Source organism: Mesoplodon mirus, assembly GCF_964341445.2.
Source record: "Mesoplodon mirus genome assembly, chromosome: 1".
Taxonomy (NCBI): Eukaryota; Metazoa; Chordata; class Mammalia; order Artiodactyla; family Ziphiidae; genus Mesoplodon; species Mesoplodon mirus.
In genome coordinates this window covers 41,117,592-41,144,919 of record NC_138976.1, presented here as the reverse complement: position 1 = coordinate 41,144,919, position 27,328 = coordinate 41,117,592, and the positions used below count along the sequence as shown (strand labels likewise).

General features: G+C 45.2%; 1 protein-coding gene across 1 annotated transcript; it reads right to left on the bottom strand.

Moving 5' to 3' along the window:
* On the bottom strand, positions 1–27,328 carry FBP1 (fructose-bisphosphatase 1). The gene is made up of 7 exons (XM_082621636.1): positions 26,974–27,328; positions 16,609–16,771; positions 13,207–13,299; positions 6,800–6,940; positions 3,731–3,868; positions 1,906–2,025; positions 1–328 (listed from the first exon to the last, which is right to left on the bottom strand). Exons 1-7 carry the CDS (start codon positions 27,141–27,143, stop codon positions 137–139), a joined length of 1,017 nt encoding a protein of 338 aa, XP_082477762.1. The 5' UTR covers positions 27,144–27,328; the 3' UTR covers positions 1–136.

Genomic DNA, 27,328 nt, shown 5'->3' with positions numbered 1-27,328 from the left:
TTGATGGTGAAAATATCCATATTTTTTATTTCTGTGTCTAGGAATATCTGATGCACAGTCAGAATGGGGTAGCACCCTGTGAGATCAAAGGTCCAGATAAAAGGCAATTCTATTTGGTGTGGGCAAGGCCAGCGCTTCATTTGGCAGCGTGCTTCTTACATAGCTCCAGGAACTCAGTCACGTCTTCAGGAGACCCCAAGATGATTGGCGCCCTCTGGTGGATGTCAGTGGGAACAATATCCAATACAGCTTCCTTCCCCGTGGTAGCCAATCCTCCTGCCTTCTCCATGACATAGGCCATGGGGTTACATTCATACAATAGTCTCAACTGGAAAACAAGAGCAGCATTCTCAGAACAGAATAGATTACACAGAAAAGAGATCTGTTTCATAGCAAAATAGTGCAGAGCTGATCAAATGAACTGATACTTTCCCTTACTTTCCATCACAAGGTTGCATCTAAGACCGAATGGTTAATTTAACCATTTGGTTAAATTAAGCCATCCATCAAGAACCAGCAATAGATTGCCTGATGCAAATGTGAGGCAGACCACCTGGGCTCAGGACCGAATGACATTTTGGCAGAACCGATGTTTCCCTTCTCTTTATAGCACGGAAACTGGACCTAATGAGTGATTTTGTGTGTGTTTTGGATGGAGCTTTGCCTATTCTATAAGCATTTAAAAGTCCATGGTAGTGTCTGGCTGCAGACATCTGGAAAGCAGACTGGCTCCTCCAAACAGTATAATATTGTTTGCAACTCTGTACACATTCCTTTTACAATTCTCCTAAGGCTTGAGGGTTGGGATTTAGTATGTTATACATCTTGGCGTTCACTTTTAAATATTAACTTTTTTATTGTATGCATTTTCATGCAGTCTGCCTACTGAGTAGACAGCTTTTTGCAGGTGTTTCCCGACTCTGTTTCTGTACAGGTGTCAGGGTCAGATTTTCAAAACTGAAAAAAAAAGAAAAAGGAGGAACCTCAATATTTGTGTTAAGGAACAATTTTTTGAGGCATTAGAGAAAAGCGCTATAAAGCAGGCTAATCACATAGGTTGGGATGCCCGAGGTAGGTGACTATGGTAAGAGTGGGTGTTTTAATGTTTTCAGTGAACTGGACGCCACATGCCATAAACAGAGATCTGAGCATATCTGAAATACATCCATTTCTAAGTATGGGGATTATTCCTATTCCTTCTCTCACATTAAAAATAAAATAAAATAAGAAAAACCTGTCTGTCCTTTGGGAAAAACAAAGGGACAATACTTGAGAAGGAAACACACTGTTCCTCTGTGTCGAAGAAAAGTGGGTGTCCCTTCTCCAGCGTGACAAGCACAGCCCACCCCATGGCTTGTAAAAAGGTTGTGGGCATGAGACCAATGCATCAGTTACAGCTTACCTGAAAGCTCTAGGTGTCCCCAGAGATGCTCTCCTTCCCTAGAAAGGTAGCATTTTCTAAGCAGCAAATGTCAGCTCACTAGTCATTTCAATTTTATGCCTTTTGAAAACAATCAAAGAAAACCTGTTTGGGATGCATATGTGATTTGCTGCCTTGGTAATGAGGCTGGACTGTTTCATTTCATTTTATGAATGGCATTCATTTTGCCCAAGCCAAACCATGTGTATCCACTGGAAGCAGGAAGTACTTTTAGTACCCTCTGACCATAGCATCATTACTTATCTTTAGCAATGGAAGGGTTCTCAAGAGATCATTTTTAGCTGATATCGCCTGGCTTTAACCAGGACAGCCTTTAATCTAGAAAAGAATATGCCACAGACATCCTTGGCACCCTACTGCAGAGCATAACAGCTACCATGACCTTTCTTTCTTCCTCAGTCCAATCCCCCAGGCTGCAGATGAAATCCACTGCTTCTCAACCACTCTTCAGGGGATTTATTTACCTTTCCGTTGGGGCTTTTCTTGCTAGCTGGGTACAAAAAGATTCCTCCATAGACCAGGGTGCGGTGAACATCAGCCACCATGGAGCCAACGTACCTGGCACCGTAGGGGGCTGAGTTGTCCTGGAAGGTTAAGACCAGCAATAGTTAGGATTACAGAAGAGAGAGCTCTCTTCATGTCCTCTATGCTTATTTGATTCAACAGTCAAACAGAGCACCATCAAGGTGTGTGTTTGGGGCTGTGCTAGGAAATGTGATGAAAATTCTGTACCCAAGCAGCAGAAAATGGAATAATGGAGACAGCCTCTTACATCTTACAATAACTCAAATTACCTGAGGAGGCCCTAAGGAGGGTGTGGTGGATTCAGGCTCTGGGGTGGGGCAGGCATTTAGCAGGACCCCAAAGGAGAAGACAGATTTTGCAGAGCTAAGGAGAGGGGGCAAGGGTGGGGTTTTCATCTCTGCAGGAGCAGGAACTGCCCAGCCAAGGGTGGGGCTACTAGAGAAGCACATGCAGTCTGCCTTGGGCCCTGGGAGGAGCCTGGTGCAGCTGGGGGCAGGAAGGGATCTCTAGGGAAAGGTGGAAGGAGAGATAATAAGGCTAGAGAGAGAGACTGGGGCCACCTTGGAGGGCCCTGAATGCCAAACTAACAACATCTGGGCTTCTTCCTCAGAACACAGCAGCCTTCAGTGGCATTAAGCAAGAGTGAAACTGAGTGAGGCCCGGTGGGGCTCCCAGGCATGGAGGCCCCTTTGTCCCCCATTTCTTGTAGGCAAGACTCCAGCCTCCATGACCTTCCCTGAGTTCCAAAGGGCAGATTTAAACAGTTGCTAATCAAGGGAGGAACGGCCAAGAAACCACCTGAGGCAAGATTAAAGGGACCAGAGAAGCTCGTCAAGATTAGGAAACCACCTGAGACGAGATTAAGGTGGGCAGGCCCTGCTCACACCCTAATCTTGTCAGAGACCCCAGCCTCGAACCACTGTTATATAACACTCATCAAATCCTCCCAGGGTGGGACATATAGTTTTCTTTCTTCGTTTTCTTTCTTTTTTTAATAAAACTTTTTAAAAAATATTTATTTATTCTAGCCATGCCGGCTCTTAGTTGCGACATGCAGGATCTTCACTGTGGCGTACAGGATCTAGTTCCCTAACCAGGGATTGAACCCGGGCCCCCTGCATTGGAAGTGCAGAGTCTTACCCGCTGGACAACCAGGGAAGTCCCTGGGACACATAGTTTTCGAGGGCAGGAGCCCAGTGTGTCCCCCTTTGCCTGGCAAAGCAATAAAGCTATCCTTTTCTACTTCACCCAAAACTGTCTCCGAGATTTGATTCGGCACCGGTGTGTACAGAGAGGCTGAGCTTTCAGTAACAAGAGTAGGACAGGATTGGATATTCCTACATAGAACCGTCTCTACAAACAGCCATTTCTTCTCTTCGTGTTCAGTGATTTGTAGCCTCTTTAGAGAGATGCCATGATGGATGCTCTCAGTCTAGAGATGACTGATAGAAATCCTTCAGGTGCCACAGGGCTGGGGCCTGGGGTGCAAGAACCATGTTTCGTACCAACTGGGATCAGGGACCCCAGCAGTGAAGCATGTTTTACTGCCATGACTTCATTCATCTGGCGGACTTCACAGTCCTGATTTTCTTCTGCCAAGAGAAAGTGGCAACGGGGTTGGTGTCTCAGGGCAGGGGTTCCAGTCCCCAGCACAGTGGAATCCACCCGCTTCTGTCCCTGCTGCCTTTCTCTCCAGGGTAGACCATGAATCAACAGATAACTCAGGGGCCCTCCCCCAACCCCGACCCCGCAGCCCTCACTTACTGGGGGGAACTTCTTCCTCTGGACATACTCCGTGACAGCAGGGTGGAAGTCCTTGCTGTAGCCCTCATTGAGGCTGTAGATGCTCCCTTTCTTTTTGATCTTCACATCCCTGTCCACCAAAATGAACTCTCCAATGGCCTGTGAAACAGGAAGGAAAGGTGGAGCCGTGACGTCTCCTTCAGGCCTGTGGGAGGGGGTGGCGTAAGGCCTGAGGTCACGTGTGTCCTTCAGCACAAAGACCTTGGTTTTTATTTTTTTGTTGTTTCAACTGAGGTATAATTGACATGGCATTAGGTTACTCTCAGGTGTACAACATAATGATTCAATATTTGTAACATTGTGAAATGATTACCAGCAAGGGAGTTTCTCCTTGGCCTGGGACACCCATGCCTTTGGAAAAAAAAAAAAATTTGGTGCAGACAGGAGGTAGGATATCAGAAGAGGTGGGCAGCTGAGTTACACCAAAGTGTTCATGGCTGCTCTTAGCTTTCCATTTTTTCGTTTCTATGTTGATGTCATTTTACCCGAGCACCGTGAGTTTCGATTCACAGCATATATAGCTTCCGGTGCCTTTGCTCACTGATCTACAGAGTGCTTCTCAGAACTCAGCTTCCCACAAAGTCCCAGTGCTAAGCTGATGCCTTTAAGGCTTAGGTTCTTCAAAGGAGATTCGGACTTTGGAGTAAGGTGTCACATAAGTCCTATAGCTCTGGACTGAGGACTGTTTGGGGCTCCTACACGTCCCTGATAAGAGTGATTGAGGCTCCGCTCATCTGGGGAGGGAGCTTGCTCCATGGAGACAGTTAAGAAGGGAGGTCCCACCTTGGACACATCTCTCCCCAGCCACTTATTCCCGTAGCAAAGCTTGGTTCCTGCCAATATGGAGCATGTTGGAAGTTGAGAGGAAGTGGGGGAGGGAGAGAGGAGGGCAGGGGGAGAAAAGAGACTAGAACTAACAGTGGTCACTGAAAGGTATCATTGTGAGTGATTCTTTTCTTTTTTTCCTTCTATGGTTTTTTGGTAAAAGTCTGGAAAACGAAGCCAACACACAACAGGTGCTCATGAAGCCATGCTTTGCAGGCGCCCCACCCTGGTACCTGGCCAGAGCATCCTAGCTGTGAAGGAGGTTAGTCTCTTGTATGTGAGAAAGAGACTGAAAAGCTTTTCAAACCTTAAAGCCATCTAGAAATGAAAATAAAGCTGTTGTGGTCTTCTTAGCGGACACTGTCAGCCAAAATGAAAAGAAAGCACTAAGTTGACCCCCACCCTGCAGGCATTCATCAGATCTGGGAGGTCAGCCAGCAGGGGGTAGCGCAGCCTCCAAACACTGGCCATTAAGTGTGAGGAGGGCAAAAGACTATCAAACACACAGAAACTTACTCCTGGACACAAGGTCTGCAATCTGGAAATAAGAAGAGGTTTCATGTTTTCTACACATCCATCAACTGAAAGGTAACAGAGAAGTTACCAGAAGAATGTCTGGGGAAGCGGTAAACGCCTGCTGAGAGGATAAATCCAAAACATCAGTGATTTCGGAAACTGTACCCTGGGTTCAGAGTGAACTTCGCTCGGGTTCTGCCACTACTTTACCCTGAAATCACCTCCTTTGGAGGCTTACACTTGTGCTGTTTCCCTACCCTTGTTGATTTATTAAGCACGGGTGCTTCCAAGGAGGCAAAGTCCAGTTGTGCAAGCGTGCGGGTGACAAAGGCAGCCTACATTCTGATTTATCCCACCCGCCACCCACAAACCTCAAGGCCCCACCACCAGCAACCGGCCCCTCACAGGATTCTAGCAGCTGATTGTACCTGGTGTTCGGTTTGTCAGCAAAAAGCACCAAATCAGTAGTTTCATTAATGTCATCTGAGGACATTTCTAAAACTGAAAGGTATTTATAACCTCAATTCTTTTTCCCTCGGGACACTGGACCAAATGCACAATGAATGTGCCGACCTACGGAAGATGATTCTATGGAGTCCATTTCAATGGTGGGTTTAGTTATGCCAACTATGTAAAGAGATTTCTTTGCTCAATTTATCTGCTCTGTCGATACTGTCATCTAACAGAATAAAGAACTCCAATTAATACACATGTGGAAGAAATTATCCACAAATTAAAAAATTGTTAATGAATATTTTTCATGGCACCTTGGGCTCCTCTCCATGAGGAATTTGTTTCGTTTTTTGTTTTCTGGCCGAACCACGTGGCTTGTGGGATCTTAGCCTTGTCAGGGACTGAACCTGGGCCCCAGCAGTGAAAGCGCCGAGTCCTAACCACTGGACCACCAGGGAACTCCCGAGGGTGTTTTTCTCTATAAGTTGGACAGACTGAGGAATTATCTTCATTTCCTTCTTTATTTTCATTTCCTTGAGTTCGTCAAAACCTTTCAAAACCACAAGGGTTCACTGAAGGTTTGCGTGCACGTGCACATCAAATGAATTTTGGAGCTAATTTTGAAGAAATGAGGTGGTCCACTGCTTCAGCCGGGACACCCATTCACCTCAGGAAAATAAGCTAGTAATGGATAGCGTGGGTGGCAAACAGACCATCTACAGGCCCCATCTGGTCCACAAACGTGTTTTAGTTGGCTAGCACAGTGTTTTACACATCCAGAAACATTACATTTTCTAAAAATCCAGTGTTTCTTGAAACATTGGAAGCCTTGGCAAGACTGAGCCGCTATTCCCAAGGAGCAGCAACTGCCAGACCTCCCCAGTTCCCCAATGCCCTGCCACCACCCTGACCACCCTTTCCCAGCACACTCCACTCATCTGTGTGGCCTGCTCAGCCCAGTGGGCATCTGAGTCAGCTGAGTAATGTCCACTCTAAAGAATTCATCGTGGAAGAAAGACTCCTTATGCTCAGGACAGACACCATTTCTCACCTCGATAATCTTCTCATGATGGTCCCTCCATCTCCCTTCCCCCCTTCCCCAACCCATCATTTCTGCCCCTTCATGGGCCTCATCTTCCACCTCTAGGTACTGCCTCTCCCCGCCCCCCCCCACACACACTAAACACTCACTCACAGCCACCAGCAAAGCACCCAGCTTCCCCTGGGGTCTCTCACCGGGTCCAGCATGAAGCAGTTGACTCCATTCGCCATGGCCAGGACCAACATGGTGGCACTGCCATAGAGTGCATAGCCAGCAGCCACCAGGTTCCGGCCGGGCTGCAGAGCATCCTTCTCAGAAGGGTCATCAGTTGAAATCTAGGACAAGAAAGAAAACAAAACACGTTTTTGTTGTGTTCTGTTTTGTGGTTCTTTTTTACAGTTCATCCATTAGCAAGATGCATTATCAAGGTGCTCTTGTAATGAAATAGGGCATCTTCCCAGAGAGGCCTTCCTCCTCACATCAGTAATATCCTGATTATATTACCACAGCGGCCTTCCCACCAAACCCCAAACTTCCTGCATCTGGATGCTTCTTTCCAATCAGGGTCCTCCTTCAATTTTACTAATTTGATATTCCCTCATCTCTCCATTATCACTCTCAAAAAAAGAGCATGCCTCCTTGCCAGCTCCTACTAATTTAATCTTATTACAGTCATCAATGTCTTTCCCCTGCCTACTCTATCTTTATTTAAACAAATTAAAACTGGGCTGCAGGGCTTCAGGTCTGGTAAGGAAATCAATTTCATGAGCTCCTGCCTGTTGCAGCACATACTCCAGTGAGCAGTGTGGTCCATACTCACACATCAAAGAAATTCTCAGAAATACAGCAACTGAGAATCTCTCTCCAGAGTTGTTACAGTGTAGGGCAAATGCTTTCCCTTTTTCTGACCATGACCCACAGTAAAAAAAAATACATTTTGCATCACAAACCAGTACCAACACACATGCACCCGCACACACAACTACAAAAATTTAATAAAACAATACTTACATTTAGAACATGACATGTACTCTAATCTTTTGTTTTTTATTAAAAACACAGCCCACTGGGTCGTGTGACTCAATTTGTTCTCTAACACTAAGGAAAGGAAAAACTTAAGGGCATGGCTCCTGATCAATGATTACTAACTGATGATTACCTTCTTAACACCTGACAATTGGCTCCTATGGTTCTCAAAACAGCCTCAAACAAATCTTTCAGCTTGAATATTCTCTACTTGAATTTAAACAGAAGTGAAAATGGGCAGTTTCTGCCAATTTCATTTATTCCTTCCCCAGCCACAGGTTCCAGGGGCTGAGAATAAGTAAGGGCATCTATCTATATCATGATACCAGAGATGGAGGTCATCTCAGCAAAAACATTCCTGGTATGGGACTTCCCTGGTGGTCCAGTGGGTAAGACTCCATGCTCCCAATGCAGGAGGTCTGGGTTAGACCCCTGGTCAGGGAACTAGATCCCTCATGCATGCCACAACTAAGAGTTTGCATACCGCAACTAAGAGTTCGCATGCTGCAATTAATAGTCCGCAGGCCGCAGCTACAGATCTCATGTGTCACAACTAAGACCCAGTGCAGCCTAAATAAATAAATAAATATTTTTAAAAAGAAATACACTCCTGGTAATTTCTTCCTATAACTTTTGAAAGTGTGGTCCAGAGACCACGTACATCAGAATCACTTGAGATGCTTATTTAAAATGCAATTCTGGGGCTGCAGCCTTGACTTACTAAGTCAGACTTTCTAAGGTGGGCCCTGGGAATCTGTATTTTACCAGGCACCATAGCTGACTCTTGCACTGAAGCTTAAGAACTACTCTTGTAAAAGGAAATGTCACAGGGCTTTCCTGGTGGCGCAGTGGTTGAGAGTCCGCCTGATGATGCAGGGGACACGGGTTCGTGACCCGACCCGGGAAGATCCCACTTGCCGCGGAGCGGCTGGGCCCATGAGCCATGGCCGCTGAGCCTGCGCGTCCGGAGCCTGTGCTCCGCAACGGGAGAGGCCACAGCAGTGAGAGGCCCACGTACCGCAATAAAAATGAATGAATAAATAAAATAAAATATGAAAAAAAAAGAGAAAAAAAAAAAGGAAATGTCACAAAAGCCATTTCTCTCTTTTTTTTCCCTTTGTCTCCAATCTTTGTGTTTAACAGTTTTCATCTAGGTGGTTGGTTGCTTGCTTGGCTAGTTGGGCTGTGTCAAGTTATTTAATTTAGTTTGGTTTGTATTCACAGGGTAGTGCAGTGCAGCTAAATACAGACTAAACACAGTATCACAAATCTGAGTTGTTTCTCAAACTCCAAATGTTGCCAGTGTACAACCTTGAAAAAGGAACCAGCTTCCTTCAAAGCCAGTGACATAGTGGGAGGAAAACAGTCAGGCTCTAACCGCTTCCTCTGTCATAACTACTTAACCCTGAAAGTGCAGCACAAAATAAGACAAAGACAACATGTAAATAAGTAAGTTGACTGGAAGCCCCTAGGCTTGGAGTAGTCAGTTCTCCACCAAGAAAAGTCCCCCAGAGATTCACCTCATTCAGAACCACCCATGTCTGTCTGTGGCACAAGGATGGAGAGCCTTTCACTGAAACACTGTCACCAAATAATCTCAGCCTTCAACTTCCTTGCATGGAATAAGAAATGATAACATTATCTATGATCCATATACTCAAAAGAAAGACAAAATAATTCCATCTAGTCATTAATTTGGAGGAATACTTTTCTACCCCGACCCCCTTTCTAATGCATGAATTCCCTCCTCCAAACCCTCAGCAATGAATGCCTTTGTTCCAAGGGAATCCATTACAGTCTCATGTGGATGCTCATGGACCAATGTGCATAAAGCCCTTGACAAAATTAAAAAGCCTCTGGACCCTACCTTTCCTTATCCCAGGCCACCACCTGCTGTAGGTGTTTTAATCCACATCACTCCATATAGAGTACGAAAGACACCATGGATTCTGGAAACTTGAGGTTGTGGAGGAGAAAGTCAGGCAGAAGTGGGGTAGGGCTGTCATATCATCAGATGGTCTTCCCTCAGAGCGGCAGCCAAACCCTCCCTAGAAGGTCTCATAGGGCATATGGCAGAGTCTCCAGTAACTCAGCCAATATTGTTCACTTACTATTGTACCAGGCTGCCTAGCAGACAAAAAAATACATAAGAGAAGGTCCCTGTTCTCAAGGCGTTTATAATCTGCAGTGAACATCCATTGATTTTGCCTGGCCAGCACCCATCACCCTTCTGCTGATAATTGCACCTTAACCTTCCTCAAAATACTACCCCCCTGGCCCTCAGCTCCAGGAGTGAGCACATGACCCTGGTCTGGCCAATCAGATCACTGCATGCCTCAGGCCATAGTGATTGGTTGAGAGATGGACACATGACCTAAGCCAAGACAATCAGGGCCAATGAGATGATATTCTTGTTGGAATTGTTGGAAAAGAGGTTTGCATCTTCTGTTTGAGTTGCTGAAAGGATTGGATGTGGGCCCAGACCTACTGGGAGCCATTTTGCCACCAGAGAGGAGGGAGCAATAGAGATGGAGAGGAAGTGTGTCCTGTTTATGTCGTCTGAGTCCTTGAATGCAGCTGTACTACCCACTGGACTTTCTAGTTACATGAACCAATAATTTTCCTTTCCTTTCCTCCCTCCTTTCTTTCCTCCCTCCCTCCCTCCTTTCCTTCCTCAAGCTAGTTTGAGTTGTGATACTCTCTGTTGAATCTTAATACAAAAAACAAGACAAGTAATATTAATAGCTACCATTTATAGAGCACTTCTTATGTGCCAGGCACTATTTTCATTGCCGTTATGCTTAATTTTCAGTATCTCCCCTTTATGGATACGGAAACAAGAGGTTACCTTGCCCAAGGTCCCACAGAGCTAGTAAGCATCAATGTCAGGAAACCACATTCCATATGGCTATTACATCTCCCTGTGCCCAGTTAAGGGAAGTGAATTGGATTCTGAAGCTGCTAGAGCACTTTTGAAACTCTGCTTTTAGTCGTGGGGACTGGATATTTTTAAAGGGTGTTGAAAATTAGAATGGTATCCAATAGAGGGTGACCACACTAGAGAGGTCGAAAAACCATCTCACGTGAAAGATATTCAACTTAAAGAAGATTTAAAAGAAGGGGAGGGGGGGGCAAAAAAGCCATTTCCAAGCATGTAAAAGAGTCTTATTTTCTGATGCTCCAAAAGGCCATATGAGCAACAGGGAGACAGATTTTGACCCAATATTTGGACAAACACTCTAGAATTCTACCTTTTCTGAATGTCTCCAGCCAGAGGCGGGGTGACCCTTCCAGAGGTGCTGTGGCAGGAACTTCATAGAAACACTGGACCACAGGCCCTAAGAGATCCCTTTGGAGCCTATTTCCAGGCACCATGTGGGCAAGACCAGATCACTGTTTCCGAGTTCCAGTTACCAACTAATGTTATGCCACTGAGCGGGTGCACCAGAGAGTTGAACTCCAGCCCAGATTCAGCGCTACAGAAAGCAGGAAAGGTTTCCTTTAAAGCATCAGACGGTCAATATTTATGCCCCATAAATCCTCAAACAATCAATAAGGCTTTTGAAAACTGAAGTGACTTAAAGGGAATGTGACACTCATCACACCTCTTTCGGTCTTTTAAGAGAGTCACTTCAGGTTTATTGAGAAGAGTGTGGAGACTCATTGTTGAATTGTTCTAGCATTTGTAATTCGAGTTGCTGTTGCAGGCTGTTTTTTTTTTTTTTTTTTTTTTTCGGTACGCGGGCCTCTCACTGTTGTGGCCTCTCCCATTGTGGAGCACAGGCTCCGGACGCGCAGGCTCAGCGGCCATGGCTCACGGGCCCAGCCGCTCCAAGGCATGTGGGATCTTCCCAGACCGGGGCACGAACCCGTGTCCCCTGCATCGGCAGGTGGACTCTCAACCACTGCGCCACCAGGGAAGCCCTGTTGCAGGCTGTTTTGATTTTTTTTTTTAGTTGATAGCCAGTGTCAGTTTTCTAGGTTTTTTTTTCCTTAAAAAGAGTCTTTATTTGGGGGGTTAAGGTGGAAACGGGGGCTGGCAAACATTAGTGCTGCTTTAGCTTTGGTTGAGTCATTACCAGAAGTCTTCCTCTACATGAAGAATTTTTGCTGCAAAGTTCTCTAGCTATACTACATAGATCTGATAACTTGCAGGTAAAATTACATGCCTCCATGTCTATAACAAGAATGGGATGTTTCATGGTGTGACTTGGAAAACAGATTAGTTACTGCCTTTGTCTTTCTGGTATGAGTATTAGACCTTTCAGTTACTCAAATTGATCTGCCTCCCAGCCAAGACAAACGCAAGATACGTTTCAGTGAGGAAAGAGAACTGTCCCATGGTGGTCCTACTTCCCATGTTTGAAAGGAGATTATGTGCAATAGTAGACAACAAGTCACTTTGAAAAACAAAGCACAAATTGCGGTCTCACTTCTTAAGTTATGGCCTCTGTATCCCAGAATAGGAAACCTCAGAGGTTGGCTGAACTAGCCACCTCGTCCATTAAGATGAAGGAAAGGGCTCAGCCTCAAAGGCATCTGTGAGGTTTTATTTCTAAAATAAACAAGAAGGCTGAAGCCAAGGTGACATATTTTAGATTTCATCATTTTTTATGATGAGCCCATGGCTATTCATTCTATTTTTCACTTGTATATATTTGAATGCACTTCCACCAAACCGCCCCCCTCCACCCCCAAACACACACACACACTTAAAGTAAGAGAAGGGAAGAGAGACTTTTGAGGTAGAGTTACCTGCTCAGGTCACCCAAGTAGAAAAGACCCAGGGCAGGAGCCTGGACCCCCACACTGTACCAGTGTGCTTTCTATAATTTCTAGCAGAGTCAGCAAACTCTTTCCATAAACCAACAGATAGTAAATATTCTAGGCTCTACTGTCACACAGTCTTTATCAAAATCACTTAACCCGGCCTGTGCAGTGCAAAATCAGCCAAAGGCAACATAGTAAACAAGTGAGCTGACCATATGGCATTAAAACTTTATGGACAGTGAAAATTAAATTTCATATAAATGTCATGGGTCATGAAATATTATTCTTTAGATTTTCTTTTTAGCCATTCAAAAATTCAAGAGAGTTATTTTTTGCTCACAGGCCATAACAATCAGGCAATGGGCTGGATTTGGCCCAGGGAGACCATAGTTTGCAGACCCCTGATTTAGAGGATTTAAAGGACAATTTTGATATAAGTACTCTCTATTGTTGTCACACTCTCACCTCAGTTCACATAGTTACCTCATTGCAGCTACCCTACACTGTCTCTTTTGTTTTTAATTTTATTTTCTGTCACAAAAGAAAGCAAGGTGCAGTTAAAAGAGTGAAATATCTTTCTCTTCCCACCCACCTTTTACTACATTTTCTTTTAACAACCTAATAGATTTTCACTATGCAGTTAAGGCTGGAAAAAGCCAGAACTTGACATATAAACCTAATTCAAGCCTCACAAGGTTTCATGATGTACATTCTGGCTGTGCCACCAATAGTGAAACAGGACTGGATGTTCAACCTTAACTCTCCTTTTGGTCCCAAACCAGGAGCTTGATCCATTACATTTTACCTTTCTGTAGATGCCAAAGATGGTTCCAATGGATACAAGGCAGTCGATGTTGGAAGATCCATCAAGAGGATCAAAACAGACCACATATTTACCCTGAGCAAAAAAAAAGAAAACACAACTTTACATTTAAAATGAACACATTGGGATTTCCCTTGTGGAACAGTGGTTAAGAATCCGCCTGCCAATGCAGAGGACATGGGTTTGATCCCCGGTCTGGGAAGATCCCACATGCCATGGAGCAACTAAGCCCGTGTGCCACAACTACTGAGCCTGCATGCTCCAACTACTGAAGCCCACACACCTAGAGCCCATGCTCCACAACAAGCAAAGCCACCGCAATGAGAAGCTTGTGCACTGCAACAAAGAGCAGCCACTGCTCGCTGCAACTAGAGAAAGCCTGCACACAGCAACAAAGACCCAATGCAGCCAAAAAAGAAAAAAAAAAAAAAAAAAGAACACATTGTAACAAAATAAAGAGTATACACTAAGGGGTTAAAAGAGGGAATCTAGGTGAAAATCCAAGAAATGTGTCTTATTTATACTGTCAGGGAAGGTATGAGGTGGTATACAGAGTGAAAATAACAACAAATATATATCAAAAGATCATTAGGCAGAGAAAACACAACTTAGAATAGGAGGCATAGATATAGATGACGGTGAGGAATACAGATAATTAAGTAATAATTTCCTATATCATTGATTTGAATAAATCATAATTTTGCTTTGAGTTTCCTGGCAGTCAAAGGAAGAAGAGAAACAAAACTTTATTCATAAGGGCAAAACATAATATCTTAGGTGAAGCAAAGACAACATTAAGATCTCTAAGAATATTTTCATGCAGTTCTTATAGATGACGCTTGGGGTTACAGTGCACAGAGTTCTCAACCATATCCCTACTGTAATTCCCAAAGGAAATAACCCTCAGCTGTTGTAGGACTACTAAAGACTCATTCTTTGGACAGGATTTTCAGTGGTATGTGGGAGCTGGCTGGGGTCAGCTCTCAAGGGCCAATGGTGCACATCTCTTCCCAAGTCTGTTTTCAGTGATGTCACGTCAGTAGCTTAAAATCAACTCTGGGGGACCATTTGCACAGTTGAAAGTGGCAAGTGCTACAAATCAGAGGGGTTTTTTTCTAATAGAGAGCCAGTTTACCAGCACACCACTGGAGATTTTCCACCTCCAAATTAGCCACTTTAAGAGGTGGTTTTTGGGCTTCCCTGGTGGCGCAGTGGTTGAGAGTCCGCCTGCCGATGCAGGGGACACGGGTTCGTGCCCTGGTCTGGGAAGGTCCCACATGCCATGGAGTGGCTGGGCCCGTGAGCCATGGCCGCTGAGCCTGTGCATCCAGAGCCTGTGCTCCGCAACGGGAGAGGCCACAACAGTGAGAGGCCCGCGTACCGCAAAAAAAAAAAAAAAAAAAAAAAAAAGAGGTGGTTTTTAAATTTCTGCATCAAATTAAAGCAATTCTTTGATTCCCTAACCTCTTGCTCTTAACAAATCACCTTGGTTGACACAGGAGAAACTGTCATCAGGAAAACAGGAACATGCTTACCACGAAGGCACACTGTAGTCAGAGAAGTTAGTCAGACCAATAGAGAATACTAAACAACAAATTCAGTCCACATGCCTAAAACTGCCAAGTACCTTCAGAAGCCCAGCAGAGAACAAAATGAGCTTTGAATCTGACACATAGTGTATTTTAAGAACGATGTAAAACAAGTTAATCAGATGTGGCTCCCCATCCCTCTTACAAAGGTGAGACTGGATATCAGGCAGTCTCTTTAAATTCATCTTCTGATTGATTTTTTTCTCATCCTACTCCTTCATGTCCCCAGTTCATCTCAAACAGGGAAAGATAGTAACCCATCTCAAATGGGTTTGTTTTTTTTTCGGTACACAGTCCTCTCACCGCTGTGGCCTCTCCCGTTGTGGAGCACAGGCTCCGGATGCGCAGGCTCAGCGGCCATGGCTCACGGGCCCAGCCGCTCCACTGCATGTGGGATCCTCCCAGACCGGGGCACGAACCTGTGTCCCCTGCACCGGCAGGCGGACTCTCAACCACTGCGCCACCAGGGAAGCACCGGGGGTTTTTTTTTGTTATTATTATGACATGATTTTTGTTGTTCAGTGAAAGCTGGATATACTCTTTCATTCACTTTTTCAACAATAATTTATTGTTGATCCCCTACAATGTTGTGCTAGAGGCTGGGATACAGAGAAGAATATAATTCATTCTCTACCCTCAAGAAGCAATCAGACCATAACTGAGCAGGACCTTATAGGGCTTTCTTAAGACAGATTCCCCCCACCCCGATGTCCTCTGCCTGCCTCTTGTCTGTAGGAAAACTTTAGCCAAAGAATAAGTTTAACCAGAGAAGTGAGAAAATGAAAAAACAAAGGAAAACAATCAAATAGACAAAATAATAATAGTTTAGTCATTAAACAAACTCAGGAACTTTTAGTTCCTCCTCATGGGGTATAGATAATATTCTGAGCCATATCCTTTAAGCTGTTTTGCAGATACTGAATCCCCCACAGGTGGGAGAAGTTAACTACATGATGACCAGACTAGAAATGACAAAAGCTCCTCCATCTTACACAGTTCTTTTTAAGAACTGGCCTCAAGGAGATGGGAACAAACTGACCCGGGGGTCAGTTGAAGATTAGCTGTACTTAAAACAATCAAGATGACACTGATCAGACCACCACATGGCCAATTCCAAGAGGATTATCAGAGCTAACTGTGCTGTTCTGCATGTAGCCCCCTCCCTCTGCTTATACACCCCTGAAATTCCCCTTTAAAAACTCTTGCCCCCAGATCAGCACAGGGAGTTTGTTCTTTGGGACGTGAGTCTACCTTCTCCCCAGGTTTGCTGGCTTCCTCAATAAGGCTATCTTTCCTTTTACCCAACACTTGTCTCTCAGTATTGGATTCTTGAGCATCCTGAGTCCTGAGTTTGGTAACAAGATTAATAGGATTCCAATGGATTCCAATGCATGAATCACTGATATGAACAGCTTAGACTGGCAGGAAGGTTGGTTATGAAGGTTGGGAATTGGGTGGATGGAAGGACGTAGTTAACAGAGCCAGACTTTGAAGAGGCTTGAACATGACAATAAAAAGTTAGAAGTGGAGATGAGTATGAGTATATTTGAGTCTCTCCCATGTATGAGCATGCAGGAGAGATGATAACGGCATGGACTGTGGTGGAAGTGTAGATAGGAGAGGACAGTTTGAGATATGGCAGTGAAGTGGAATCTGTGAAATGATGACTGATGGTTCAGGAGGGATCTAGGTTGTGTCTTAGAAACCCAGCTTGGCTGAACAAGTGGAGTCATTTATGAAGCCAGAAAGAAAAATGATTACATTAAAATCCTCAGTAGTACATGAGCAGACCCACCCTTTTCTCAGGTTCTACTATTATGGCGTGTTTATCTTCTTCCGACACAAGAACACAGGTAGCAAAAGATGACTTTAACACATTAATAACCAGGTCATTGGAGAGGACATCCAGCTTCTTCACTTGATCACCCGTCACATTGGTAGAGCCAGCAATTCCATAGCTACAGGGAAGAAAAGATACAAAAATATAAGCCATGACCACCAGAATATGTCAATGCATCTATAAACTCACTCAAAGAGGGCATTTGGTAAGATTTAGAAGGAAGGAAAGAAGACACATGGTTTGGGAGAAGTAGAATGAGAAAGATGGTCATCCATCTGGATTGGCTCCTGGAGGGAAGGTGATATTGTCATTCACCTGTCCAGTGCCTATCATTGTACCCAGCACACCTTTGTGGTTAAATCGATGTTTCTCAAGCTTTTTTTTCATTATGGCCCCTAAGGAGGTTTTTTTTCCCTAACACACTCCCCCATGAAATTTTAATATTGCAGATATAGTGTGTATCTGTTTATGTACTGTATGTACATATATTTCACACCCAAAAAGATTGGCTTTTTTTCACCTGCCCCAAGAACCAATTTTCACTCCCAAATGCATGAGCTAATGCATAATGAATCAGTTGACAGACACAGCAAGCAAAGAAACCTTCTGGGTGGGAAGGAGCCTGAGAGGGAAACTAAGCCAAGGAATCTATGGTTTTATAGCTGATGAGACCCTAAAAGAAAAGAAATATTGACAGATCCCACTACCCCATTTTATAGAGGAGGATGCTCACTCCAAGACACCAATGGGCTTCTCTAAACTGGAGCGGCAGAGCAGAGGTAAGAAGCTCACTTTGACTTCCAAGCCAGGCCTCTCCTAATGGCACCTCACTGCTTCTGGCAGGAGTCCTAGGGGCTGAAGGCATTGGGAGGTCTGCAGTCCTTACTCTATTTTCAAGGTATCTGCAAGTCAGTAATTGTGGAGCTTCCAGAATCCAAGCGGCTGGTCCAAAATGGAGCCTAGTTTGTTAGAATGAAGGAAGAGGAGGGTTGTCATAGCCTGGGGTTGAGTAGGAACAACACTGAAAGGAGGGGAAATGTTTTAGAAAAAGGATGCACTGAACAAGATAAGAGACTGGATGTGGGAAGGGAAAGAATAGGAGCATTGAAGATACCACCAAACAGCTGAGAATGGGAGAGAAGGGGTACCATGGCACCCTTGGCTGAGATTGCTGGGAGCACTTGCCTGGGGACTGATTGTCACGGCATTCACAGCTCAACTCCTGAAAATGCATTTTCCCTAAACATAACTTGCACATCTCTTGCTGGACAAAACTGAGCCAACATCAGAAACTGTCTGAACCCAAACGGTTCGCCTGGCCTGACGCTCCAGGAGGTAACTCCAGTTATCATCAAGCCCATTCTCCAGTGTTGCCTCTTTCAGCATCGTTCCCTCGCCCACCTGGAAAACAGCGTCTTGTCCCTCCAGCCCTCCTCCCACTTCTTTTCATCATGTCACTCCTATTTCATGAGCAGAAGACCAAGGGATCTATCAGACTTGCAGCTGGGTTTTCGCTTCTCTTTCCACATAGTCCCTTTCTCATTTCAATTGTGAGGCCGACACTGATGAAGAAAGAAGGCAGCCAAATTCTGGATGGAACTAGGGCTTGGCAGGGGTCAACAACTCAATGGCCTACATCTTCCTCAATGGCCCTGCTGGCACCAGCTGGCTCTCCTTCCTAGCCTGACACTTCCACCATTAAAGTCACTACTAATTTCAGGAGGGTGAATAACGCTGAAGGAAAAGAACATGGGCTTCATGGCAGAGACCTGGCTCAGCCCTCAGCTCTGCAAGTCTCCTGCTCTCTCTGAGTCCTCCTTTTACCATGGAGGGTAATGATGCTTCATGGGGCTGTTGGAGGATTATACACTTATCACACATACACAAAGCGTTTAGCACAGCCCTTCACGCCTCATGCTAAGTCCCTTGTTTGCTCGCTAAAGGGAGCACTCATTAGGGATCTGCAATACTGTGGGAGGGGAGGGGGCTCTCAAGATCCCCCAGGCTTCATCATCTTCATGTTGGCATGGTTGTTTAATTTGTACTTCCATGAGGATGAGGACAGAGGGTATGTTTTCCCCCACTGTGGCCCAACTTCCAGCACACAGTAGGCCCTCTAGCAATACTTGCTGAAAAGCATCCGCTGAAGAGAAGAGAAACCCAAGCCTGAAGGAATAAGTATAGGAGCGGTAGACTTCAAGGTCATTCCACACCTTGGAGTGTGGAGGAAGCCACTGGCACAGTCCCCAGAGGGACCGGCCTATAGGGACAGTCCCAGGGAGGCCTGGGAGGCTGGGACAGGTGGACAAGGCACTGAGGCAGGCATGGGAAAAGCCTACTTTACACTTTGTTCTGGGTATCTGGCTCAGCGAGATAAGTGAAGAACAGTCAGGCCTCAGTTCCTCTTACTCAGAAGCTTCCTAGAGGCCTGTGTGAGTGATCATTTATTCCACAAATATCTATTGTCCCCACTGTGCTGAGTGCTGGGGTTACAGTGCTGAGCAAGATGGATGAGATCCCTGCCCTCATGGAGCTTATATTCTAGTGAGTGAGGCAAACAAGAAACAAGTGCTTTTGAATGAATAAGATAATGTTGGATAGTGACAGGTGCTCTAATAAAATGAAAAAAGATGCTGGGGGATGGCAGGGCAAGGGGTTTAGATGGTCAAGGAAGGTCTCACTGCAAAGGAGCAGTTCCAGCTGAAGGATACTTTGAATGTTTTTCAAACAAAAATGAGGCTATAACAAAGCCCTAAAAGAGCCCAAATAAGCCAGCCAGTAATGATTCCAAAGAACAGCTCTGGGTCAGTAATTTATCCAAAGGAACAGGGAGTTTGTTTTTCACATATTTCCAAATGGGAGGAGTTACTCTGTGCATATTTATATAAGTAACTTTTTAAACCTCAAAGTCTTTTTCCCATGCTGTGGGCTACAAGAGGTTACCATCAGCATCAGGGCAGCTGGATTGTCCAGCCAAGACCACCAGCCAGGTTCCTCACTGCCGTTCCAAGATTCTGAGGTGGATCCTGCCCTTGGGTCACAGAGAGTGGCACCACCTGTCCACGGGGAGTTGGGAGGGGCCATATAACAGCTGCAGAATGAACACTGTAGGGGACACTCACCACACCAGAACTGAAATGGCCATCTTCATGGCCAAACCATGCAGGCCACTGGATGGCTCCGCCTCCCTGCCTGGTTAGGTGGTCACCCCTCCTTCCTCCTCTTTACTCCCATGGAGGGTCCCTCCTCTGTTCTAACCAGAAGGACCTTTCCCCATCTATCCTCCAGTTGCTTGAGAAGCATAAAAAACATGGAGATAGATGATTCTGGGACCCTCAAATTCAAAATTCAGGCACTTTATAACTCTTCTAGGTCATCTTCTGGGAGGGTTTCCCTTGGCGAGACCTTGTGTTAGGAAAGTCTTCGAGAAGGCCCAGGAAAGTGATTCTAAGGTAGAAACAGGATTCAGGAGAATGAATTCCCAGCTTGCCATGTCAATAGTGACAATATCTAAGTCTATACCCAATCACCTCAGATTCTGTACGTTGCACCTTAGCACGGGAAGTTAGCCATGACACGAGGAGTTTCTCACACAGCCCTGTGTCATCCGGCCCAGGGATGATGAGTCAGGACTAGGCAAACGCTCAGTCAGGCTTCTCCCAAGATGCCTCAGGAGGGGCCCCCAGAAGGGAAGCAAGACCCCCGAGGGAACACATTCCATGGATCAATGAAAAGCCGGAAGCAGGAAAGGCTTCTACAACTTTGACAGAAGAAAATCCTCAAGGAACTAATTAGCTGAAGAGCACATAGAGTTTATTTTCTTCATAAGTTTTCAGAAAATCCCGTAGAAATGATGCTGTTCTGCATTCTGATCAGTCATCATTCCATCAAAGACCCCAAAGGATAGAAGAAGAGCCTTTACTGTATAACCCGATGGCCACGCGCAGGAGCAGTGGGGAAAGGCAGCATCATCAGGTGCTTTCCTCCATGGGCTGGGACTCTAGACCCTGGGGGTTCAAATCCCAGCTCTGCCACGTGTTAACCAACCCTGTGCAAATCTCTTAGCTTCTCTGATCTTTGGTAAAATGGGAATTTAGTGTATCTATGTCATAGTATGTAGAGAGGGGGAGTAAATGAGTTGACATAGGTAAAGGGCTTAGAACAGAGACTGGCACCAAGGTAGTGAACAAGAAATGGTATCATTCTCTTCCATCCCTAACTCCCCACAGCAGTAATACAACCATGCTGAGAAGCAAGGTGGGTCCTGGCAAGAACACAGCACCAGGGACCTGGGTTCAAATTCTGCCTTTCCTCTTACTGATTATATGACTTCCATCAAGTTGTCTCAGCTCCCTGATTGTTTCCAGGCTTTGTAAGGGTGAGGGCTAACCCACGTGATGCACCTGATTCATAGCGGCCAATGGCAGCCATCATTGTTCTTAATGGAGCCCACAGGTTGGTTGTACAGGTTGGTTGATGAAGGGGAGGGGAAATGACTTCTAAACCAGTTTTTCAGGCAGCTTCTGGGAAGACAGGCAATGCAGAACAGTGTCACAGGTAACTAACTGACAAGAAAAGAAAGTGCTCAGAGTTCACCTTTGACTGAAGTCTCCCTGGGAATATTATTTCTTTTGAGATGCTTATGATATGTCCCTTCAATTTTACTCATATTAGTTGGCCCTGCAGCCCAAGTTGTTCAGGGCAGCACAGCATCCTGTGGTTTATGCTATCAGGGTTTATGCCCCTGTGACTGTTTGTTTTTCAGCCCCCAGAGACACAAAATTTCTTTCTGGAGTTTGGGGAGAAAAATCAATTTGAGAAGCTGCTGTCTGTAATACCTCTTCTTTTGTTTTTTTTTTTTTTTTTTTTTTTTTGGCCACACCACAGGGCGAGTATTGTAATATCTCCTTTTAGGCTTCCTATAAAAACCTCACTGAAAATTTGAAACAACTGTTAAGTCATTTTAATTCATATGATGGGAAACTCTTTAGAAGGATAGGTTAATTTGGCCAGTATTTTTAAATCCTTAGATATTTGGACTAAATATTAGCATGGTTTTTCAAATTTGCATACGGTTTCTACAGCCATTTCACAGCCATAAAGTCTGCAATTAATGATGGTCAGGGGAAAGGCTCCTTTAACATTTCTGAAGCAGATCCCTAGACACAAGGACCAGAGCCAGGGCCTCACTTAGGGAAGAACTTTCGATGACTTCCTTGATTTGCTAACTAACTAGGCCTTTTCCTTCTGATGTCAGCATGGCAGTGTAAAGCAGGCCGCCCTTTAGACAGCATGCACGAGAGCCAAGTGGAAGAGCTCATTTTTAGAAGAAAAAGGGAGGCAGATTATTATTTAATCCTTATCACTGAAGTCGAAGTGAAGTCAAATAACTCATGACTTGTTATTGATTGATTCTGAAGTAAATGGCCAACCATTCACCCAGCCCAGAACATCCAAAGGTCAGATGAGAAATACAGGCCACCCTCGGTATCCTGGGTTCTGCATCTGCAAATTTCCACCCGTAGTTAGTTGAATCCGAGATCACGCAGGGCAGACTGTACTCAGCCATTTTACCTAAAGGACTTAAGCATTCACGGATTTTGGTATCTCCTGGGTGTTCTGGAACCAATCCCTGGTGGTTACCTAGAGACGACTATACATTGAAGAAGAGGTGTCAACCAGAACAGCTTCAAAGGCCACAAACCCCAACGTTGGCTTGAGTTCATGCCAGCCCAAAATGAGCAAATAGGATGGTATGTGGCTGGCTATGCTTTTGGTGTGGAAAGGAAGTTACAATTCCTTTTTGGTAATATGGAGATGATAATTCAAGAAATATAAGCTACATATGATAAAATTTCCAGAAGTTTAAGACTGTAAACTCTGCAAACTTGAAGATAAGCTCAAGTATGTGTTAATTGACCTGTAATTCCAAAATTAAAACTAAAGTTATTTATTATTTTCTTCCACCAAACAACAGAAGTGACATCATATTTACAAGAAAGTTTTCCTGATGTCACGTGAGCATGATGGGAAGTTTCCGGTGACCAATCTGAGGGAGCAAAGTCACCTAATATATAATATTCTAGCCTGGAATATATCCCTGTTGAAATGCATGTGGGCAACTACTAAGGAATGAAAAGCAGAATATAGAGCTATCTGTTTCCTAGAAACAAAAGGCTTCAACCTAGGAAAACAATGATGACAGTATCAATTTAATGAACTCAGTTCCTCCACATACAACTCTCTGAGGATTAAAAAAACAGTTGTCTCCATCTTACAGGTGGGGAAGCTGAGGCTCAGAGATGTTACGCCAATTGCCTAAATCCTCACAGAAGTTAAATAGCAGAGGCAGGAATTTGAGCCCAGCTCCACCTCTCTCCAAAATGTGCTCTCAGGGCCTCCCTGGTAGCGCAGTGGTTGAGAGTCCACCTGCCGATGCAGGGGACACGGGTTCGTGCCCGGGTCTGGGAAGATCCCACATGCCGCGGAGCGGCTGGGCCCGTGAGCCATGGCCGCTGAGCCTGCGCGTCCGGAGCCTGTGCTCCTCAACGGGAGAGGCCACAACAGTGAGAGGCCCGCGTACCGCAAAAAAAAAAAAAAAAAAAAAAAAATGTGCTCTTAAAGCCTTGCATGTTCCTGTTCTGCTAAACCCGGTCCTAATTTTCTTCTCCTCTTCCTCTTGCCTGAGGGTGAATGTGCCAAAATCCAGTGGCCTAATCTTTAGTCAGCTCTTCACACCCAAATTCCAGACTGTCGCAACTAACTGCAGCCTGGGCAACATCTCCAGCTGTATGGCCCTCTAACACCTCAAGTTCCACATCACCAAAATGTCGGCACCATCTTCCTACCCTTCTCCAGCCTCTAACACTCAGCTCCTCCTTTGGAATTCTGGGTTTTTTTGGGGGGGGTGTTTTTTCGTTTTTGTTTGTTTTTGTTTTTGTTGTTAATGGCTCTCAGGGTTCTTTGAGAAGCTCCCTTGCTGTCCTTCTCCCCCATCCCCACCCAGACTTCTCCCAGGTCCTCCCCCTCCTCCCCTCTAATCCCCTAGCTCTGAATGCTGCTTTCCTCACCTCTCCCCTCTTCAGTTGGTGTTCCACATGTCTTAGCTTTCTCTCTTTTAACTCTATACTTCCAGCCATACCTGCCCCGGATGAATCTCCATTCATTCCACTGTCCCACTCAAAAACCTGTACCTCTCCCCTTTGCTTATCCCCCCAAATATAAAGTATTCACCCCTGCCATTTGATGTTCCCCCAATGCACCCACAATTTAACATCCGCAAATGCCCCACCACTACATTACTTGAAGTAGTCCAGGCTTCAGTCAAACTGAATGAGCAACTTTTCCAGAAACATCTACCTACTTTGTACACTTCCTCACATGATGGCCCAGCCTAAAATGCTCTCCAGCCATCAAGCCTATGACCATCTTTTCCTGACCATTGCAAATGCCTATCTTGATACTCCACAGTCCTCTGCATCCACATCATATTTTTGATACCTCTAGGAAAGTATCTTTCAGATCTCTATTGTTTTATAATTCTATACTTGTAATATTTTCCCTACAGCATAACCTCTGTATCATTCTCATCTCTCAGTCTCTTCTAGAACTAAAGAGACAGAGAGAGAGAGAGAGAGAGCTCTCCAGGCTCTATGTTTAAACTCCTGATCTGTCCCTGATGAGGAGTCATGGCTGAGCTCCATAAACTGGTTCCGCAAGGTTCCTGCAATCTGCAATCATCTTGTTCCTCTGGCTAGATGCCCTTCTAGGGCAAGTCAACAGCACTAACAAGTTATTTGCAGGCATGCTGGCCTTTTCATCCAGGCTATCGAAGTCATGAGTGTAATCTGGAGGCTTAGGTTAAGATCTTGTCTTATTGCCCCCTGTTCAACTACATGTGATACTGAGACAGTCAAACTTAATTTCCCACAGGAGTACTTAATGTCCAGGTTCTAGTCCTCCTCTGCCAGCCACCCACATGGCCATGCATCAACACCCATTTCACAGGTACAATGCTGTTTGAAATAGTCAAAGACCAGTGGCATGCCCAAACATATGGGAAATGTCAAATAGCTCATGATATGTCCATGCAGTGGAACACAATGCAGCAATTAAAAAGGAGGAGGTGGATTTACATGTCCTAACATTGAAGGATGTTGAATATATATATTGTTGAATAATGACAGCAAACTGCAGAAGAATATGTTAAGTGTGTTCCATTTTGTTTGCTATTTACAAAGAGTCATATGGAAGTATGTATCCAGGTATAAATTTATATTAATATAAAGAAGTATCTAGTATAACTGACTCACTTTGCTGTACACCCAAAAACTAACACAACATTGTAAATCAACTATACTCCAATTTTTAAAAAAGACATTAAAAAAAAAGAAGTATCTCGTAAAATAACCAGTAAATTATGAATAGTGCATACCCCAGGGAATGGGTAGTGGTGTGTTTCACTTTTCCCGTTGTGTTCTTCTGAGTGGTTTGAATGTTTGTTGAGTGCAATTTATTAAGGAATTTATAATTATAGCAACAACAATATTTTTTAACCTGGTATTTACAGGTACCTAGTGTAAAATATACATAACTTATATAGCCTACATTAGCACCCTTTGTCCAGGTCCCACTATCAAAATCCCACTACCTAAGGTCCCACTATCTGACATTACTTAAAAGGTGGGAAAGATGCACCTCAAAGCAGATCTTTTGTTTCTGAGTCTCTTTGGGGTTGTGAAAGGTGCTGACACATTTTTAAATAATACAAGAAATGACAAGCACTCTTTTTGAAGAAGCCCCCTGGTTTTCAAAGGCAGGTAAAGCTATTAGGACACTTTTACTTACTGTAAATTAAATTTGAAGTAAGATTTTAATTGAGTGTGTTTCCTAAAGCACAGTCTCCTTAGAAATGTATTAAGAGGGACCATAGGTGAAATAGTAATGGAATCACCACCTTCCTAACGTGCTGTCCCAATCCTTCTCCCAGCAAGGGCCATCCCTGCTTGACATCTGAAAATAAATGTGATGATACACTCCTTCCTTAACAGTTAGCTCGGATAGATTGGGAGTTTGGGATTGACACGTACACACTGCTATATTTAAAATAGATAGCCAACAAGGACCTATTGTACAGCACAGGGAACTCTGCTCAATACTCTGTAATAACCTAAATGGGAAAAGAATTTGAAAAAGAATAGATACATGTATATGTATAACTGACTCACTTTGCTGTACACCTGAAACTATTACAACATTGTTAATCAACTATACTCCAATATAAAATAAAAATTTAAAAAAAAAAGAGTTAGCTCTACCAAGCCATACTGTGGGACCAAAGGCAAAGAGCTGACCAGAAAAGGAAACTAGGTTCCAGGGGTTATACTTTTTCAGATCAGCTAAGAGCACGGTGCACAATGTTTAAGGTGTTCCTAAGAGTGGGAAATATTAGGAAGGAGTGTGGGCAATCTGAAAACCCAGGCACCCTTCAGCTATCCTGAGGACCAGTCGAAACATAAAATGCTCGTGCACACCAGAATAAACCAAAGGGCGCTTGTGTTACTTACAACAAGCCACACAAGAAGGTACTCTCTGATTCCCCATGTCCTGTGATTGCTTTGCTAAACACAATGTGATCTGCGGACCAGCAGTCTCAGCACCACCTACCACAGAAGAACGTCTTAGAAATACAGCATCTCAAGCCCCACTCCAGACCTCCTGCAGCCCTGTGCACACCAGCACTGCCGCCCCTGAAAGCTCTGGACAGAGGGCCTCCTCCTAGTGGGGGTTCCACCCACTGCTCCTAACAGGACTTGTCTAGGGTCAAGGAGATACTGAATTAGAAACCTGACGTGGGACCCCAATTCCAAAGGGAGTGAAGGAGGTCAAAGAAAAGAAAGGGAAAGGAAGGCACCTGGGCCAGCACCTTCCTGTTTGAGGCTAGGATGGGTATGGCAGTCAGGCCTGGTACTCACCTGGCCAGCCAATTTCATCAGGAGGAAGCCAGAGGGGTGCTAAGGCAGGCTGCTCAGCGCAGGGGAGCAGGCTGCAGGATGGATGCAGCTGTGGACTGTGAGACAGGCCCCCAGGTGGGAAGCTTAATGGAAGGCGGAACTAGGCTTGAGTGCCGCTTGAGCTTCGGCAGAGGGGCGGGGGGGGGGGGGAGGGAGGGAGGGAGAGGGTGAGAGAGTCCCAGATGTCAGACAGAGAGACTGACAGCAGGGGCAGAGGATCAGACATCGGACTGCTCGGCAGATCCCCCGCCAGAGAGAGAGGACGCGGCCAAGGTGAGGGGTCCGGGGGTACAGAGGCCTGACTCACAGGTGCGCGATGCCCGCCTTGCGCACAGCGGTGGAGATGGCTTTGACCGCGGTGCAGAGCGAGTTGAGCAGTTGGGTCATCTCGCCCGTGCCGCGGGCCTTCCTGCCCTCCTCCATGACGAAGCGGGTCAGGGTGACGATATTGGTGTCGAAGGCCGCCTTGTCCGTCATGCTGTGGCCGGGCTGCTGAGCGCTGGGCGTCAGGTGCAGGCGGCGGGACGCGGTGGGACGCGGCTGGAGCGCAGACCGACGGCCTCCGAGGATCAGCACCGCTCGGAGTGGGCCCGGTCCCAGCGGGGTGTCCCGCGGAGCCTATAGACGCGGGTCACCGCCCTCCGCCCACAGGAACACCTCCG